General features: G+C 31.2%; 1 protein-coding gene across 1 annotated transcript; it reads left to right on the plus strand.

Moving 5' to 3' along the window:
- Positions 1-2,614: 2,614 nt before the first annotated feature.
- On the plus strand, positions 2,615-22,812 carry cahz (carbonic anhydrase). Its single transcript, XM_062069717.1, has 7 exons — positions 2,615-2,744; positions 12,500-12,697; positions 15,884-16,002; positions 18,221-18,313; positions 19,458-19,520; positions 19,603-19,758; positions 22,402-22,812. The coding sequence occupies exons 1-7, from the start codon at positions 2,711-2,713 to the stop codon at positions 22,519-22,521; spliced, it is 783 nt and encodes a 260-aa protein (XP_061925701.1). The 5' UTR covers positions 2,615-2,710; the 3' UTR covers positions 22,522-22,812.

The raw sequence follows: 22,812 nt of genomic DNA on the forward strand, positions 1-22,812 counted from the left end.
CACATTCAACATGATATATACATAACTACTGTATCATATCATCCACAATGTACAGTATCGTCCACATTCAACATGATATATACATAACGACTGTTTCATATCATCCACAATGTACAGTATCATCCACATTCAACATGATATATACATAACTACTGTATCAAATCATCCACAATGTACAGTATCATCCACATTCAACATGATATATACATAACTACTGTATCAAATCATCCACAATGTACAGTATCATCCACATTCAACATGATGTACACATAACTCCTGTATCATATCATCCACAATGTACAGTATCATCTACATTCAACTTGATATAAACATAACTACTGTATCATATCATCCACAATGTACAGTATCATCCAAATTCAACTTGATATATACATAACTACTGTATCATATCATCCACAATGTACAGTATCATCCACATTCAACATGATATATACATAACTACTGTATCATATCACAATATTTCATCTACAATGTATCATCTACATTCAACTTGATATATACATACGTAACTACTGTATCATATCACACTATATCATCTACAATGTATCATCTACATTCAACTTGATATATACATAACTACTGTATCATATCACAATATTTCATCTACAATGTATCATCTACATTCAACTTGATATATACATACGTAACTACTGTATCATATCACACTATATCATCTACAATGTATCATCTACATTCAACTTGATATATACATAACTACTGTATCATATCACACTATATCATCCACAATGTATCATTTACATTCAACTTGATACATACATAACTACTGTATCATATCACACGATATCATCTGCAATGTATCATCCACATTCAACATGATACATCCATATATATATATATTTACATATATATATATATATATATATATATATATATATATATATATATATATATATATATATATATATATATATATATATATATATATATATATATATATATATATATATATATATATATATATATATATACACTACATAAATACCGTAAACATATATATATTGATATGTCAAATAACAACAAAAAATAACATTTTGTGGGAAAAAATGATACTGATACTCACATCGGTATCGACAGAATCGGTATTAGCATCGACCCATCCACCTTTCACTGACAGTGATAATAAAGGCTAGTAATAAATAATAATAATAATAATGGTTGTTTATAAGTAATAATAATATTAATAATGTTGTTTATAATTAATAATAATAAGGTTTATAAATAATAACAATAAAGTTGTTTATAAGTAATAATAATAATGTTTGTTTATAAATAATAATAATAATGTTGTTTATAAGCAATAATAATAATAATGTTGTTTATAAGTAATAATAATATAAATAATGTTGTTTATACATATTAATAATAATGTTTATAAATAATAATAACAATGTTGTTTATAAGTAATAATAATAATGTTTATAAATAATAATAATAATAATAATAATGTTGTTTATAAGTAATAATAATAATAATTTTTGTTTATGAATAATAATAATGTTGTTTATAAGTAATAATAATAATTTTTGTTGATAAGTAATAATATTATGGTTGTTTATAAGTAATAATAATAATGTTTGTTAATAAGCAATAATAATATGGTTGTTTATAAGTAATAATAATGTTGTTTATAAGTAATAATAATAATGTTGTTCATAAGCAATAATAATAATGTTTGTGTATAAGTAATAATAATAATAATGTTTATTTGAAAGTAATAATAATAATAATGTTTATTTAAAAGTAATGATAATAATGTTTATAATAAATAATAATGGATATTTATAATAAATAATAATAATGGTTGTTTATGATAAATAGTGATAATGTTGTTTATAATAAATCATAATGATGTTGCTCATGAATAATAATAATAATCATGTTGTTTATAAGTAATAATAATAATGATTGTTTATAAGTACCAATAGTAATGGTTGTTTATAAGTAATAATAATAGTAATGGTTTTTTATAAATAATAATAATAATAATAACAATGGTTGTTTATAAGTAATGATAATAGTAATGGTTGTTTATAAATAATAATAATAATAATAATAATAATCATGGTTGTTTATAAATAATAATAACAATTAAAAATGTTGTTTATAAGTAATAATAATGTTGTTTATAAGTAATAATAATAGTGGTTGTTTATAAGTAATAATAATAATGGTTGTTTATAAATAATAATAGTAATAATAATAATAATAATAATAATAATGCTTCATACCGATAGCCATCAGACTGTATAATGCATATGTTCCTTTTTGACTGCACTTAAATGTAGAATATATGTAGAATATATTTATATTATTCATATATTATATATTATATATATTATATATTATATATATTATATTATTTATTATTATTACTGTCTATTGTGAGCGAACTGTGGTGCTGAATTTCCCCCAGGAATCAATAAAGTACTTTCTATTCTGTTCTATTCTAAAAGAAATAAAAACTGCATTTATTGATGTGGTGAATTATGGATGATGTCATCCTATGAAGGAGAGAAGAAGGAGGAGTCAAATGTGAAATAGGCCACGCCCACAGAGCGAGTGTGTGTATAAAAAGTTATGATGCAGACAGACTGTAAGTTCTCTGCCTGAGATATTGATATTAATATTGATATTGGTATTGATATTGATTGTTTGATCAGGAGCAGACATGTCTCATAGTTGGGGCTACGGACCTAATAATGGTGAGTCATATATTATTTTATTTATTTATGTACATTTTATCACATTAAACGTCATTTATAGTATTGTATTTATGTACATTTTTATCACATTACTAGTCAACTATCATATTTGATTTATTTATTTATTTATGTACATTTTTATCACATTTCTAGTTATCTATAATATTTTATGTATTTATGTAAATTGTTATCATATTTCTAGTCATTTATAATATTTTATGTATTTATGTACATTTTTATCACATTTCTAGTCATCTATAATATTTTATTTATTTATGTACATTTGTATCACATTTCTAGTGATCTATAATATTTCATTTATTTATGTACATTTTTTATCACATTTCTAGTCATCTATAATATGTTATTTATTTATGTACATTTTTATCACATTTCTAGTCATCTATAATATTTTATGTATTTATGCACATTTTTATCACATTTCTAGTCATCTATAATATTTTATTTATGTATGCACATTTTTATCACATTTCTAGTCATCTATAATATTTTATTTATGTATGCACATTTTTATCACATTTCTAGTCATCTATAATATTTTATTTATTTATGTAAATTTGTTATCACATTTCTAGTCATCTATAATATTTTATTTATGTACATTTTATCACATTTCTAGTCATCTATAATATGTTATTTATTTATGTACATTTTTATCACATTTCTAGTCATCTATAATATTTTATGTATTAATGTAAATTTTTATCACATTTCTAGTCATCTATAATATTTTATGTATTTATGTAAATTTTTATCACATTTCTAGTCATCTATAATATTTCATTTATTTATGTAAATTTGTTATCACATTTCTAGTCATCTATAATATTTCATTTATTCATGTACATTTTTTATCACATTTTTAGTCATCTATAATATTTCATTTATTTATGTAAATTTGTTATCACATTTCTAGTCATCTATAATATTTCATTTATTTATGTAAATTTTTTATCACATTTTTAGTCATCTATAATATTTTATTTATGTACATTTTTATCACATTTCTAGTCATCTATAATATTTTATTTATTTATGTACATTTTATCACATTTCTAGTGATCTATAATATTTCATTTATTTATGTAAATTTTTTATCACATTTCTAGTCATCTATAATATTTTATTTATGTATATTTTTATCGCATTTCTAGTCATCTATAATATTTTATTTATTTATGTACATTTTTATCACATTTCTAGTCATCTATAATATTTTATGTATTTATGTAAATTTTTATCACATTTCTAGTCATCTATAATATTTTATGTATTTATGTAAATGTGTATCACATTTCTAGTCATCTATAATATTTCATTTATTTATGTACATTTTTTATCACATTTCTAGTCATCTATAATATTTTATTTATGTAAATTTTTATCACATTTCTAGTCATCTATATTTTATTTATTTATGTACATTTTTATCACATTTCTAGTCATCTATAATATTTTATGTATTTATGTACATTTTTTATCACATTTCTAGTCATCTATAATATTTTATTTATGTACATTTTTATCACATTTCTATTCATCTATAATATTTTATTTATTTATGTACATTTTTATCACATTTCTAGTCATCTATAATATTTTATGTATTTATGTACATTTTTATCACATTTCTAGTCATCTATAATATTTTATGTATTTATGTACATTTTTATCACATTTCTGGTCATCTATAATATTTTATTTATTTATGTACATTTTTATCACATTTCTAGTTATCTATAATATTTTATTTATGTAAATGTTTATCACATTTCTGGTCATCTATAATATTTTATTTATTTATGTAAATTTTTATCACATTTCTAGTCAACTAAAAAAAATAATGATTACAACTTTAATCATCTTAAAACTTTAATAATCTTACTATTATTGTCGTTAGTTGTCTGCCTTCTTTGTCTTGTAATGTATTCATATTGTAATATTATTATTTTATATAATTACTTTAATTTTACTACACAAAAAATACATGTTCATTTTATTTTTACAGTTATTTTACTGTAATATTGTTAAGTTGTATTGCTTTGTATTGATTTATAATTTGATGAATAATTAAACAATTATAGACCATATAATTTCGACACATAAAATAAATATATATATTGTTTTATACAGTTTAATAAATCATAGCTGAAACTTTTAATTTGTTGTATGGATATAAATTAATATTAAAAATATGTATATATTTGCCTTTAATAATTGTATTTCTCTTAATACACATTTAAACTTGTTATTATACACAATTCATACATATATTATATATTTTTCTTTTTACATTTATGTCAATACATAGTAACAAATTAATTAATATATAATGTGTTTCAACTATTTAAATACATATATTTTACAATAAAAACCTAATCATAACTCTTTTAATCTGTTATATATAATATATATGAACTATTTGTTTTATAGACAAATATTTTATTTTCCTTAATTGTATTTATTTATTTTAACATATTTAAACACAAATGATTAAATGCAGCACATATATATTTGTTTCTACAATTATTGAATTAAAATGTATTTTTTTAAATACAATTAACTATTAATTTAATATACCCATTAAAATAAAATAAATATATATATATTTAAGAAAAAAAATATCAAGAATCTGTATGTTTTAATTTGTTGTATATAATTTGTATACAACACATTAAATAGACATTTGTAACATTATATGAATAAATGTTTTTTATAAATACATTTATTCATCTTAATATATTTGAGTATATTTTATAAAAAAAACAATAAATATTTAGTTTTTTACAATTATTTTAGCATGTTTTTTTTCCAAGCAAATATGTAATGTATTATTTGAAGAAGAAAAAACGGTCAATAAATATGCAACGTGACCCTGTAGATAAAATAATAAATGGTTATATTACTATTTTTAATTAATTCTAAATGTTTTTAATTTGTTGCATATAATTTATTTACATAAATATAGGAAATACATTCATGATTCTCTATAAACACCTAATTTCATGTATTCATCTTAATATATTTAAATGTATATAATAAGACACAATAAATATATATATATTTGTATATAATAAGACACAATAAATATATATATATATTTGTATATAATAAGACACAATAAATATATATTTTTTAGTTTTTTTTACAATTAACTGTGTTTTTCTTTTCAAGCAGAAAGTTGATTTATTTAATTATTAAATAAATAAACAAAGTTGTCCCTGTGGAGCAGTGGTTCTTAACCTGGGTTCGATCGAGCCCTAGGGGTTCGGTGAGTCGGCCTCAGGGGTCCGGCGGAGGTCGAGACACACCCGACTCATCGTGTGAATAAAAACTTCTCCCAGCAACAGCAGAAGTCACACTGATTTGCATGTGTGTCATTTGTTGTGAGTTCATGCACTGTGTTGCTTTTGTTCTTTATATACTGTATATACTGTGTATATATAAAAATCACAAGACATCTATACAGGCCTGTTTCATGAGGGGTTTCCCTCAATCATCAGGAGATTTTTATAGAAGCATTCACACACCATGGTTTATATAGGAGGGAGATTTCGAAGCCAGATGGAACAATCACAAGGCTTCTTTCAGGAACCAAAGCCTGCGGAACACTACAGAACTCAACAAACACATTTGGAACCTCAAAGACAATAATGTTGAATATTCAATAACATGGCAAATTCTTGCATCCAGCGCACCTTACAACAGCGGTAATAAAAGATGCAACCTATGCTTAAAAGAGAAACTGCTTATCATATACCGCCCAGACCTGTCATCCCTCAACAAGCGCAGCGAGATTGTATCAGCATGTCGTCACAGAAGGAAACACCTCCTAGGTAACACATGAGCCAATCACCACGCCCCCACGCCTGCCTGTACCTACCCGTACTGAGCCCTATATAAACCATGGTATGTGAATGCTTCTATAAAAATCTCCTGATGATTGAGGGAACCCCTCATGAAACAGGCCTGTAGAGATGAAGTAGTCTTGTGATTTTTTTCCCCACACATACATACAGTATATTGCGCTCTACCACGGTATCGAGCGCCAGACATTTTTTTCTTTTATTTACAATTTACAATGGAGTCTAAACGTTTTAATATGTATTATTTGAATCCATAAATATTTTATTTTCCTTCATTGAATTAAATCATCTTGACGTATTTCATTGTTCTCATGTCATGGTAGAAGCGACCCCTGCCAAGTGATAATTGCTATTGCTTGCGAATTCTACCAAACACTTTGAAGCCGAGCCGAAAGACAAGCGATGTCCAGAAGCTCAACGAATGCCAGTAGCCCATCAGTCCGGAGCATGAAGAGAGGTCAACGCCCGCCCCCAAGGCCAGCATTGACCATTATATCTCTGAATATTGAAGGACTTTCTGCAACTAAGGAAAAACGTATTGCAAAACTCTGCAGAGAGCATCAGTGCGATATTCTCTGCCTGCGAGAAACCCATCGTGGGCCTGAACACCCTCGCCCTCGTGTGGAAGGAATGACCACCCTCATAGAAAGACCACATGCGAAACACGGAAGCATCATGCTAGCGAAAAATGGGCTGATCATCGAATCAACATCTGCCTGCAAGAAACCCATCGTGGGCCTGAACACCCTCGCCCTCGTGTGGAAGGAATGACCACCTCATAGAAAGACCACATGCGAAACACGGAAGCATCATGCTAGCGAAAAATGGGCTGATCATCGAATCAACATCAAAGAACAATAACTAATGGCATCGAAGTCCTAACTGCTGACCTCGGAGAAATGACCATCATCTCAGTTTACAAACCACCTCCCACACCCTTCACGATGCGAGAAATACTAACATCTGGAAAACCAAAGATTGTGATTGGAGACTTCAACAGCCACAGCACACAATGGGGATATGCTAAGAACAACGCAGCTGGAAATGCAGTGGAGGCATGGGCAGAAATAAACCAGCTAAATCTGATCCACGATGCCAAACAACCCAAGTCATAGTACAGCAGGCGATGGAAAGAAGGATACAACCCTGATATAGTGTTTGTCAGTCAGAGCATCACCGAAGTCAGCAAGAAGCTGGTATTGGAGCCCCTGCCAAAAACCCAACACCGTCCCATTGGCATTACACTCAACGCTGCAATCCCCCCAGCCACTGTCCCATTCCGGAGAAGATTCGACTTCGGGAAAGCGAACTGGCCTGGCTTCCAAGAAGACCTCGAAAGGAAGATCGCCCATCTCCCAGCGGACCCCAAAAGCTATGACAACTTCACTAAGCTGGTGCACCAGGCAGCCCGAAAGAACATCCCAAGAAGCTGCCGCACTCAATACATATCTGGACTTGATACCCATAGCAGCAAACTGTATGAGCAATACCAACAGCTTTATCAATCTGACCCCTTTGCTGAAAGCACCATCGAAGTAGGTGAGAGCCTCATGACTTCCCTATCAGAATGCCGCCAAAGGAAATGGCAAAACCTGATGGAGACAACTGATATGGCGAAAAACAGCAAAAAGGCATGTAGCCTGATCCGGAAAATCAGCAATGACCCGTCAACCCCAACACAGCAACAGTATACCACCACTGCCAACCAAGTTGCTCATCAGCTGCTGCTCAATGGAAAATCCAAAACCAAACAGCCAAGACCAAAGGTTGACCGACTTCAGTACTCCCAAACCACCAGACTGACTGAGCCGTTCTCCCCTGAAGAGCTCAATACCAGCATCAATGCCCTTAACACCGGTAAAGCCATCGGCCAGGACAACATTTTCACTGAAGAGATCAAACACTTTGGACCTCTGACACGGAAATGGATCCTCGACCTGATGAACAAATGCATGCTGACGAGAACCATCCCAAAGATCTGGAGAAAAAAAAGAATCATAGCTCTTCTCAAACCGGGTAAAGATCCATCCCATGCAAAAAGTTTCCTCCCAATCTCCCTGCTATGTCACCCATATAAACTCTTTGAGCGCCTGATCCTCAACAGACTGGCCCCAGTTGCTGAACCTGCCATCATCCCCCCAACAAGCTGGATTCCGACCTGGCAAATCCACAACAAGCCAACTTCTGAATCTCACCCAACATATTGAGGACGGGTTTCAGAATGGACTGGTAACAGGTGCCGTCTTCGTCGATCTGTCTGCCGCGTACGACACTGTGAACCACCGCCTCCTCCTAAAAAAGACCCTGGAGATGACAAAAGATCTGGCACTCACAGACCTCATTGGAGTCCTCTTGAAAGACAGGCGCTTCAATGTTACTTTAAACAACAAGCAAAGTCGCTACCTCAAGGTAGTGTGCTGGCTCCACTACTGTATAACATCTATACCAACGACCAGCCAATGGACCAGAACACTGAACGATTCATCCACGCTGACGACCTCTGTGTAACATCTCAAGAGAGTACGTTTGAAGCGGTAGAAGCAAACCTCACCTCAGCCCTAGATGAGCTACACCTCTACTACGAGTAAAACCCTGCGAAGACCCAAGTCTGCTCGTTCCATCTCAGGAACCGGGATGCGAACCGACCTCTTAACATCAAATGGTCTGGAACACCACTTGAGAACTGTACCAACCCTGTCTACCTTGGCGTAACCCTGGACCGCACCCTCTCCTTCAAGGAACACATCGAAAACACCAAACTGAAAGTTAGCTCCCGAAACAACATCTTACGGAAACTGACAATTTCCAAATGGGGAGCCACAGCACACACACTAAAATGTACTGCTTTGGCCCTGTGCTATTCCTCGGCGGAGTATGCATGTCCTGTCTGGGAGAGATCAACCCATGCCAAGAAACTCCACCCAGCACTGGACAACACCTTCCGCTTGATCACTGGTTGCTTGGAGCCAACCAACCTGAGCTACCTACACCTCCTCGCCGGCATTGCCCCTGCAGACGTGAGACGGGAAGTTGCCAGCCGAGTAGAGTTCACAAAAGCTACCAGTGATGAACGCCACCTCCTCTATGGACGTGAACCCTCAGCCCAACGTCTGAAGTCAAGGAGAAGCTTCCTCAGCCATGTCCGGCCCCTAACAACATCTCCGGAAGAAACCAGACTCCAGCTATGGACACAAAGACTAGAGAAAGACCCCCCTCCTGTTGACATGGGAATCCCCCCTTCTGAAGACCTTCCCCCCGGGTCAGAAGCACCATGGGTCCAGTGGAAGACACTAAACCGCCTGAGAACAGGAACAGGGAGCTCTAAAGCCGCTATGGCCAGATGGGGCTACAAAAGCGGCCCAACCACCTGCGAATGCGGAGAAGAGGACCACACCATGCGGCACTGCCTGGTCTGTCCTCTGCTACCCAACCAGGGCAGCACCAAAGATCTTGCAGAGTTCAACGACAATGCAAAAGACTGTAAAGAAATGGGAAAATGTCATACAAGCACATGCTTCAAACATTGTGCTTTGTTATTAATAAATATTACATCAATTATTATGATGTGTATTGATCAAAAATGATTGTGTAAGTTATTGTAATATAATAATTATTGATGTGTGGTTGATTAAATATATTTGATTATGATGATGCACTTGTATTAGTGTTATTATGATGATGTCATATTATTATAACGATGTCATACAATTATGATGATGTAATATTGAGGACCGGACAAGTGGGGTGCAGAGTTCTCTCTGGCAGTTGTATTATTATGATGATGTCATATATAATTGTGATGATGATGTCATGTCAGGACCGGACAAGTGGGGTGCAGAGTTCCCTGTGGCAGTTGTATTATTATGATGATGTCATATATAATTGTGATGATGATGTCATATATAATTGTGATGATGATGATGTCATGTCAGGACCAGACAAGTGGGGTGCAGAGTACCCTGTGGTAGTTGTATTATTATGATGATGTCATATATAATTGTGATGATGATGTCATGTCAGGACCGGACAAGTGGGGTGCAGAGTACCCTGTGGCAGTTGTATTACTATGATGATGTCATATATAATTCTGATGATGATGTCATATATAATTGTGATGATGATGTCATGTCAGGACCGGACAAGTGGGGTGCAGAGTACCCTGTGGCAGTTGTATTATTATGATGATGTCATATATAATTGTGATGATGATGTCATATATAATTGTGATGATGGTGTCATATCAGGACCGGACAAGTGGGGTGCAGAGTACCCTGTGGCAATTGTATTATTATGATGATGTCATATATAATTCTGATGATGATGTCATGTCAGGACCAGACAAGTGGGGTGCAGAGTACCCTGTGGCAGTTGTATTACTATGATGATGTCATATATAATTCTGATGATGATGTCATATATAATTGTGATGATGATGTCATATCAGGACCGGACAAGTGGGGTGCAGAGTTCCCTGTGGCAGTTATATTATTGTGATGATGTCATATATAATTGTGATGATGATGTCATGTCAGGACCGGACAAGTGGGGTGCAGAGTACCCTGTGGCAGTTGTATTATTATGATGATGTCATATATAATTCTGATGATGATGTCATGTCAGGACCGGACAAGTGGGGTGCAGAGTACCCTGTGGCAGTTGTATTACTATGATGATGTCATATATAATTCTGATGATGATGTCATATATAATTGTGATGATGATGTCATATCAGGACCGGACAAGTGGGGTGCAGAGTACCCTGTGGCAGTTGTATTATTATGATGATGTCATATATAATTGTGATGATGATGTCATATATAATTGTGATGATGATGTCATATCAGGACCGGACAAGTGGGGTGCAGAGTACCCTGTGGCAGTTGTATTATTATGATGATGTCATATATAATTCTGATGATGATGTCATGTCAGGACCAGACAAGTGGGGTGCAGAGTACCCTGTGGCAGTTGTATTACTATGATGATGTCATATATAATTCTGATGATGATGTCATATATAATTGTGATGATGATGTCATATCAGGACCGGACAAGTGGGGTGCAGAGTTCCCTGTGGCAGTTGTATTATTGTGATGATGTCATATATAATTGTGATGATGATGTCATGTCAGGACCAGACAAGTGGGGTGCAGAGTTCCCTGTGGCAGTTGTATTATTTTGATGATGTCATATATAATTCTGATGATGATGTCATGTCAGGACCAGACAAGTGGGGCGCAGAGTACCCTGTGGCAGTTGTATTATGATGATGATGTCATATATAATTGTGATGATGATGTCATGTCAGGACCAGACAAGTGGGGCGCAGAGTACCCTGTGGCAGTTGTATTATGATGATGATGTCATTTATAATTGTGATGATGATGTCATGTCAGGACCAGACAAGTGGGGTGCAGAGTTCCCTGTGGCAGTTGTATTATTTTGATGATGTCATACATAATTGTGATGATGATGTCATATATAATTGTGATGATGATGTCATATCAGGACCGGACAAGTGAGGTGCAGAGTTCCCTCTGTCAGTTGTATTATTATGATGATGTCATATATAATTGTGATGATGATGTCATATCAGGACCGGACAAGTGGGGTGCAGAGTTCCCTCTGGCAGTTGTATTATTATGATGATGTCATATATAATTGTGATGATGATGATGATGTCATATGTAGGACCGGACAAGTGGGGTGCAGAGTACCCAGTGGCAGTTGTATTATGATGGTGATGATGTCATATATAAATGTGATGATGATGTCATATGTAGGACCGGACAAGTGGGGTGCAGAGTACCCAGTGGCAGTTGTATGATGATGATGATGATGTCATATATATGATGATGTCCTATTTAGGACCGGACAAGTGGGGTGCAGAGTACCCAGTGGCAGGCGGCCAGCGTCAGTCTCCCATCGACATCAACCCTCAGGCGGCCATCTTCTCGTCGTCCGCCAGGACTCTGCGTGTGCAGTATGACCCCTCCAAGTCCAGCGGCCTCCTCAACAACGGACATTCCTTCCAGGTGGACTTCCTGGATGACGACGACTCCTGCGGTACCATCCCATAATACTCACACTACATGTTTGATCCCAGCTTTGACAGGAGGTCACCAAGTACTTCAAAGTAGACAAATACTACAGTAAATACGCTCCCAGTCTGTGGAGCGCTCTCCCTGACCACCTGAGGGCACCACAGACTGTGGATGCTTTTAAAAAAGGCTTAAAAACCCTTCTTTTTTTTAAAAAAAAAAAGCCTTTTTGTAGATATATGCATACTAGTTCTAGCTATTAGGCTGTTCTATTTTATTTATTTATTTATTTTTTATTATTATCTTTTTATTATTATTATTATTTTTTCAATACCCAGTAGCACTTTAAAGTTGTTTTCTCAATGTAAAGTGCTTTCTACAAATAAAATATATTATTATTACTAGACTCAATACTAGAGTGTATAAAATACTAGAGTCAATACCAGAGTGTGTATGTTTGATCTCAGCTCTGACAGGAGGTCCGCCTCCACCCGGTACCAAGTACTTCAAAGTACACAAATACTACAGTGTGTAAAATACTACAATGTGTATAAAATACTACAATGTGTATATTTGCTCCCAGCTCTGACAGGAGGTCCGCCTCCACCCGGTACCAAGTACTTCAAAGTAGACAAATACTAGAGTGTATAAAATACTAGAGTTTGTATAAAATACTACCATGTGTATATTTGCTCCCAGCTCTGACAGGAGGTCCGCTCCACCCGGTACCCTTCAACTAGTACTTCAAAGTAGACAAATACTAGAGTGTATAAAATACTAGAGTGTGTATAAAATACTAGAGTGTGTATAAAATACTACCATGTGTATATTTGCTCCCAGCTCTGACAGGAGGTCCGCCTCCACCCGGTACCCTTCAACTAGTACTTCAAAGTAGACAAATACTAGAGTGTATAAAATACTAGTGTGTATAAAATACAACGGTGTGTATAAAATACTACCATGTGTATATTTGCTCCCAGCTCTGACAGGAGGTCCGCCTCCACCCGGTACCCTTCAACTAGTACTTCAAAGTAGACAAATACTAGAGTGTATAAAATACTAGAGTGTGTATAAAATACTCGAGTGTGTATAAAATACTACCATGTGTATATTTGCTCCCAGCTCTGACAGGAGGTCCGCCTCCACCCGGTACCCTTCAACTAGTACTTCAAAGTAGACAAATACTAGAGTGTATAAAATACTAGTGTGTATAAAATACTCGAGTGTGTATAAAATACTACCATGTGTATATTTGCTCCCAGCTCTGACAGGAGGTCCGCCTCCACCCGGTACCCTTCAACTAGTACTTCAAAGTAGACAAATACTAGAGTGTATAAAATACTAGTGTGTATAAAATACTAGAGTGTGTATAAAATACTACCATGTGTATATTTGCTCCCAGCTCTGACAGGAGGTCCGCCTCCACCCGGTACCCTTCAACTAGTACTTCAAAGTAGACAAATACTAGAGTGTATAAAATACTAGAGTGTGTATAAAATACTACCATGTGTATATTTGCTCCCACCTCTGACAGGAGGTCCGCCTCCACCCGGTACCCTTCAACTAGTACTTCAAAGTAGACAAATACTAGAGTGTATTAAATACTAGTGTGTATAAAATACTCGAGTGTGTATAAAATACTACCATGTGTATATTTGCTCCCAGCTCTGACAGGAGGTCCGCCTCCACCCTGGTACCCTTCAACTAGTACTTCAAAGTAGACAAATACTAGAGTGTATAAAATACTAGAGTGTGTATAAAATACTCCAGTGTGTATAAAATACTACAATGTGTATATTTTCTCCCAGCTCTGACAGGAGGTCCGCCTCCACCCGGTACCAAGTACTTCAAAGTAGACAAATACTAGAGTGTATAAAATACTAGAGTGTGTATAAAATACTACAATGTGTATAAAATACTACCATGTGTATATTTGCTCCCAGCTCTGACAGGAGGTCCGCCTCCACCCGGTACCCTTTAACTAGTACTTCAAAGTAGACAAATACTAGAGTGTATAAAATACTAGAGTGTGTATAAAATACTAGAGTGTGTATAAAATACTACCATGTGTATATTTGCTCCCAGCTCTGACAGGAGGCCCGCCTCCACCCGGTACCCTTCAACTAGTACTTCAAAATAGACAAATACTAGAGTGTATAAAATACTAGAGTGTGTATAAAATACTAGAGTGTGTTTAAAATACTACCATGTGTATATTTGCTCCCAGCTCTGGCAGGAGGTCCGCCTCCACCCGGTACCCTTCAACTAGTACTTCAGAGTAGACAAATACTAGAGTGTATAAAATACTAGAGTGTATAAAATACTAGAGTGTGTATAAAATACTACCATGTGTATATTTGCTCCCAGCTCTGACAGGAGGTCCGCCTCCACCCGGTACCCTTCAACTAGTACTTCAAAGTAGACAAATACTAGAGTGTATAAAATACTAGTGTGTATAAAATACTAGAGTGTGTATAAAATACTACCATGTGTATATTTGCTCCCAGCTCTGACAGGAGGTCCGCCTCCACCCGGTACCCTTCAACTAGTACTTCAAAGTAGACAAATACTAGAGTGTATAAAATACTAGAGTGTGTATAAAATACTCGAGTGTGTATAAAATACTACCATGTGTATATTTGCTCCCAGCTCTGACAGGAGGTCCGCCTCCACTCGGTACCCTTCAACTAGTACTTCAAAGTAGACAAATACTAGAGTGTATAAAATACTAGAGTGTGTATAAAATACTAGAGTGTGTATAAAATACTACCATGTGTATATTTGCTCCCAGCTCTGACAGGAGGTCCGCCTCCACCCGGTACCCTTCAACTAGTACTTCAAAGTAGACAAATACTAGAGTGTATAAAATACTAGAGTGTATAAAATACTCGAGTGTGTATAAAATACTACCATGTGTATATTTGCTCCCAGCTCTGACAGGAGGTCCGCCTCCACCCGGTACCCTTCAACTAGTACTTCAAAGTAGACAAATACTAGAGTGTATAAAATACTAGTGTGTATAAAATACTCGAGTGTGTATAAAATACTACCATGTGTATATTTTCTCCCAGCTCTGACAGGAGGTCCGCCTCCACCCGGTACCCTTCAACTAGTACTTCAAAGTAGACAAATACTAGAGTGTATAAAATACTAGTGTGTATAAAATACTCGAGTGTGTATAAAATACTACCATGTGTATATTTGCTCCCAGCTCTGACAGGAGGTCCCATCTCAGGAAAATATCGTCTGAAGCAGTTTCATTTCCACTGGGGGGCCAGCGATGATCGGGGCTCCGAACACACTCTCTGTGGCCTCACCTTCCCCTGTGAGGTACTACTGTCACCTAGTACTACTACACTACTGTCACCTAGTACTACTACACTACTGTCACCTAGTACTACTACACTACTGTATCACTAAATACTACAGTAATATATCAGTAAATACTACTGTAATATCACTAAATACTACTGTCACATAGTACTGTCACAAAGTACTACAGTACTAGCACTAAATACTACAGTAATATCACTAAATACTACACTACTGTATCACTAAATACTACAGTAATATATCACTAAATACTACAGTAATATCACTAAATACTACACTACTGTATCACTAAATAATACAGTAGTCTATCACTAAATACTACAGTAATATCACTAAATACTAAACTACTGTATCACTAAATACTACAGTAATATCACTAAATACTACACTACTGTATCACTAAATACTACAGTAATATATCACTAAATACTACAGTAATATCACTAAATACTACACTACTGTATCACTAAATACTACAGTAATATATCACTAAATACTACAGTAATATCACTAAATACTACAGTAATATCACTTAAATACTACACTACTGTATCACTAAATACTACAGTAATATCACTTAAATACTACACTACTGTATCACTAAATACTACAGTAGTATATCACTAAATACTACAGTAATATCACTAAATACTACACTACTGTATCACTAAATACTACAGTAATATCACTAAATACTACAGTAATATCACTTAAATACTACACTACTGTATCACTAAATACTACAGTAATATCACTTAAATACTACACTACTGTATCACTAAATACTACAGTAATATCACTAAATACTACAGTAATATCACTAAATACTACACTACTGTATCACTAAATACTACAGTAATATCACTAAATACTACAGTAATACATCACTAAATACTACAGTAATATCACTAAATACTACACTACTGTATCACTAAATACTACAGTAATATATCACTAAATACTACAGTAATATCACTAAATACTACACTACTGTATCACTAAATACTACAGTAGTATATCACTAAATACTACAGTAATATCACTTAATACTACACTACTGTATCACTAAATACTACAGTAATATCACTAAATACTACACTACTGTATCACTAAATACTACAGTAATATCACTAAATACTACAGTAATATATCACTAAATACTACAGTAATATCACTAAATACTACACTACTGTATCACTAAATACTACAGCAATATCACAAAATACAACAGTAAATGTCGCAAAGTACACTATTGATATTACGTTATACTACAATATTAACAGTGTTATGAAAAATGACTACAGTAATATTACAAAATACTACATAATTAACACAAAATACTACAGTGATACAACAAAATAGTACAACAATATTCACAAAATACTACAATATTCTTACAACAGAACAGTAATACAATCGATAAAAACTACAATATTATCACCAAATACTACAGTAACATTACAAAAAACTACAGTATTATCACAAAATGCTGGAGTACTATTAGAAAATACTTCAGTAATATTACAAAATACTACAGTACTAAGAAAAAAATACTACAGTATCATCCCAAATTACTACAGCAATACCCCAAAATACTAAATTCACAATATACTAGGATATTATGACCAAATACTACAGTAATATCACAAGATAAATGAGTGTTGCAGAAGAAAATACTACAAGTAGTGATGTGTGTGTAAGAATACTTGGACATGTTGTCAAAGAAAAGGAAAGTGAAAGTGTGTTGTGCGTACAATGTGTTTATTGTCATAAAAGGTGGATTATATCACGTGTAGTATTGCAGTACTTTTCATAGAAATATGAGTAATATTCTAAGTATTTGTATAGTATTGCAGTACTTTTCATACAAATATGAGTAATATTCTAATTGTTTGTATAGTATTGCAGTACTTTTCATAGAAATATGAGTAATATTCTAATTATTTGTATAGTATTGCAGTACTTTTCATAGAAATATGAGAAATATTCTAAGTATTTGTATAGTATTGCAGTACTTTTCATAGAAATATGAGTAATATTCTAATTATTTGTATAGTATTGCAGTACTTTTCATAGAAATATGAGTAATATGCTAATTATTTGTATAGTATTGCAGTACTTTTCATAGAAATATGAGTAATATTCTAAGTATTTGTATAGTATTGCAGTACTTTTCATAGAAATATGAGTAATATTGGAAGTATTTTCTGTGTAGCTTCACCTGGTGCACTGGAACACCAAATATGCAAGTTTTGGAGAAGCGGCCAGTCAACCTGATGGACTTGCAGTTGTTGGAGTTTTCCTTAAGGTAACTTCAGTATTATTATTATTATTATTATTATTATTATTATTATTATTATTATTATTATTATTATTATTATTATTATTATTATCATTACCATTATTATTACCGTTATTACCATAATGATTATTATTATAAATATTATTTATTATTACTATTATTATTATAATAATAATAATTATTATTATTATTATTAATATTATTATTATTATTATTATTATTATTATTATTATCATGATTATTATTATAAATATTAATTTGTATTATTATTATTATTATTATTTAAAAATAATAATAATAATAATAATATTAGTATTACTAATATTAATAACAATAATTATTATTTATTTTTACTCCGTTTGGAGAAAAAGTTTTTGATCCCAGAAATATTATCATTATTATTATAATTATTATCCTCATTATTATTAGTATAATTATTACTGTTATTATTATTATTATTATTATTATTATTATTATCATCATCATTATTATTATTATAATTACTATTACTATTATCATTATTATTATTATCATTATGATTATTATGGTTATTATCATCATCATTATTATTATTATTATAATTACTATTACTATCATCATTATTATTATTATCATTATTATTATTATCATAATTATTATTGTTGTTGTTATTATTATAGTATCATTATTATTACTATTGTATTATTATTATTATTATCGTTATTATCATAATTATTAAATATTATCATTACAATGTTATAATTATTATTATTATTATTATTGTCATTATTATTACTAATATTAATAGTATTATTATTATAATTATTATCATCATTATTATTATTTAGAATAATAATATCATTATCATTATTATTCATATAATAATGATAATTGGTATATTCATATTATTATTAATTATTATATAATTATTGTTATTATTATTATTATTATTATTATAAATATTAACTATTATTACTATTACTATTAATATTATTAACAATAATGATATAATTGTTAATGTTATTATTATTCATGTTATTATTATTTATTATATTGTTATTATTATTATTATTATTATTATTATTATTATCATTATTATCATTATTATTATTATAGATATTTCAAATATAGTGCTGCCAGAATGATCCCTAAATCATGTTTCTCCTGTCAGATCGGTGCTGCCAACCCCAAGCTGCAGAAAGTTCTGGATGCTTTAGACGCCATCAAGACCAAAGTACAACAAATATTCATATTTTTGTGGATTATTCTTCCTTCATTAATAACCCTGCAAAATGATGCTTGATGACCTCCGCCAGGGCAAACAGAGCAGCTTCTCCAACTTTGACCCCAAGACTCTTCTTCCCGCCTCCTTGGACTACTGGACGTACGACGGCTCTCTGACCACGCCCCCTCTGCTGGAGAGCGTCACCTGGATCGTCCTCAGGGAGCCAATCAGCGTCAGCCCCGCCCAGGTACTGCCAACACCAATCATATTAAAGGTCAATACGTTTCATGTGAAGAACTTAAAAAAAGGTAAACATTTAAAATTTAAATTAAAAAAATTATGATGGATTTAATAAAGTAATTTTGGAATATTTTAATCACTCCTAAAATACAAACAATAAAAACAAAATGTGTGTGTTTTTTTTAAATCAAGTACAGTACTCTAAAAATAAAAACAAAAATAAATAATAAAGTAGCCCCAAAATAAATATTAACATAAAATGGTAACATTTAAGAAAAAATATTCCTAAATTAAAAATGCAATAATAATAATAAAAAATACGACAACAACACAACAGTAATCCTAAAATAGAAACAAAATAATACTAATAAAAATCAAGTACAGTACTCCATAAATTTTAACAAAATCATTTAATAAAATGTAAAATAAAAAATAAAGTAGCCCTAAAAGAAATATTAACATAAAATTATAACATTTAATAAAAAAATACTCGTAAAATAAAAATACAATAATAACAATAAATACGACAAAAATAAAACCGTAATCCTTAAAAAATAATAATAAAGTAATAACAATTTTTTTATATATATATATAAATCTGTGAGGAAAAATAAAGATATTAATGATATTCTTCATCATTTTGATCACATGACTCGTGTTACGAAACGTTACATCTCTAATGTGAAAAATAATGTTTGTGTTGTTATTAAAACATTTGATGACAATCAACACACTTTTTTTAATAATCTGAAAATAATAAAAATAATAATAATTGGGAAGACACCAACCGATTTTTCCCAAAATAAATCATGTGATTACCATTAATAATTAATAATTTTTCACTTATTATTATTTAGCCAAAAAGCGTATAAATATGCTAAAATAAATCATGAAATAATAAAGCGTGATAATTGATGCGTTCCAGACATTTATAGAGAATAATGATTGATTTTATTTAAAATATATATTTTTTAAATGTTAAAATACTTCTAAATAATACTAATAATAATTATGAAATTAGATTTTTTTAATGAACTTAAATTAAAAAAAAAAAAATTTCTGTTATGAATTTGAAAATATATCCAATAATTAACAGTACAAAAACTGAACGATTTTCCCCAAATAATAATAATTAAGAATCATTTAACTATCACGTCTATAAATATGATAAAATAATAATACAATTGATCAATAATTCATGTGTTCCAGACATGAAATATTAAGACATTTTATAGAGAATAGTGATTGATTTTATATATTTTTTCTTTTTGTTAAAATACTCATAAATAGTACTAATAATAATTAAAACATTTGATTTTGATTTTTTTTAAATGAAATTACATTAATCATAAATGAAAAATTAATATATTTAAAAATTGAGAAATACATTTTTGCTATAAATTTGAAAATAAATCTAAAAATTAATGATACAAAAACTGAAAAATGTCCCCAAATAATTAATGTGATAATAATTAAGAATTATTTAACTTACACGTGTATAAATATGATAAAATAATAATACAATTAATTAATAATTAATGTGTTCCAGACATGAAATATTAAGACATTTTATAAAGAATAGTGATTGATTTTATTTAAAATTTATAATTTTTCTTTATGTTAAAATACTCCTGAATAATAGTAATGAAAATTTAAAAATTTGATTTTTTTGTATACAATTACATTAATCATAAATGAAGAATAAATATATTTAAAAAATGAAAAATACATTTTTGTTATGAATTTGAAAATAAATCTAAGAATTGATCATACAAAAACTGAACAATTTTCCCCAAATAATTAATGTGATAATATGAAAAAATAAATATGTTAAAATATGATATAATAATAATTAAATTAATTAATAATTCATGTGTTCCAGGCATGAAATATGAAGACATTTTATAGAGAATAATGACTGATTTTATTTAATTTGTAAAATATTTTTTAAATTTTAAAATACTCCTAAATAATGCTAATAATAATAATCTAAAAATTTGATTTTTTTTTTGTATTAAAGTATATTAATCATAAATTAAAAATGGATATATTTAAAAAATACAAAATACATTTTTGTATTAATTTGAAAATTAATACATAAATGAATAATACAAAAACTGATCAATTTTCCCCAAATAATAATAATGTGACAATATGATAAATATAAATAAATATAATATGATAAAATAATTATGACAAAATATGATATAATAATAATAACATTATAATATGATATTTATATTATATTTATAGAGAATAATGATGGCAGCACATGCATGAAACAATAATAAAGGATGAATGAAATGAGTGTTTCTCACCTTCTTTATCAAAGTGCTGACACTCGTAACTTTTTCTGGCCTCGGGCTAGAGTACGATACAGACGCGATATCATATTGATATTTATTCATATAGGTAGATGTGGAGGACGATACAGACGTTCGATATTGATGTTTATTGATATTTATTCATATTGGTAGCTTTGGAGGACGATACAGACGTGATCATATTGATGTTTATTGGTATTTATTCATCGTGGTAGACGTGGAGGACGATACAGATGTGATCATATTCCTGTTTATTGGTATTTATTCATCGTGGTAGACGTGGAGGACGATACAGACGTGATGATATCATCGATATCTCTTCCTAGATGGCCAAGTTCCGTGGTCTGCAGTTCAGCGCAGAAGGAGAGTCTCCTAGCTGCATGGTGGACAACTACAGACCTCCTCAGCCTTTGAAGGGTCGCCAGGTCCGCGCCTCCTTCAAATGAGCCACGCCTCCTTCACTTTCACTTTCACTTTCTCTCAACATCACATGGCGACCGTTCAAAGTTTTTTGCTCTTAGCCACACTCTGAAAGTCTTCAAATGTCTCCTACACATCTTTGTGCCTAATTTAGCTATCATGTGACCCTCTTGTGACCCTCATGTGACCGTCATGTGACCCTCATGTGACCATCCGAGGATATGCTTCAAAATAGCAACATGTCTAGCTAGCTAGCAAACTAGCTCATTGTTTTGTTGTTGTTGTTTGTTCACCATTAAACCTCCTTTTAAAATCAA

The sequence above is a fragment of the Entelurus aequoreus genome, linkage group LG14 (genome assembly GCF_033978785.1).
Source record: "Entelurus aequoreus isolate RoL-2023_Sb linkage group LG14, RoL_Eaeq_v1.1, whole genome shotgun sequence".
Taxonomy (NCBI): Eukaryota; Metazoa; Chordata; class Actinopteri; order Syngnathiformes; family Syngnathidae; genus Entelurus; species Entelurus aequoreus.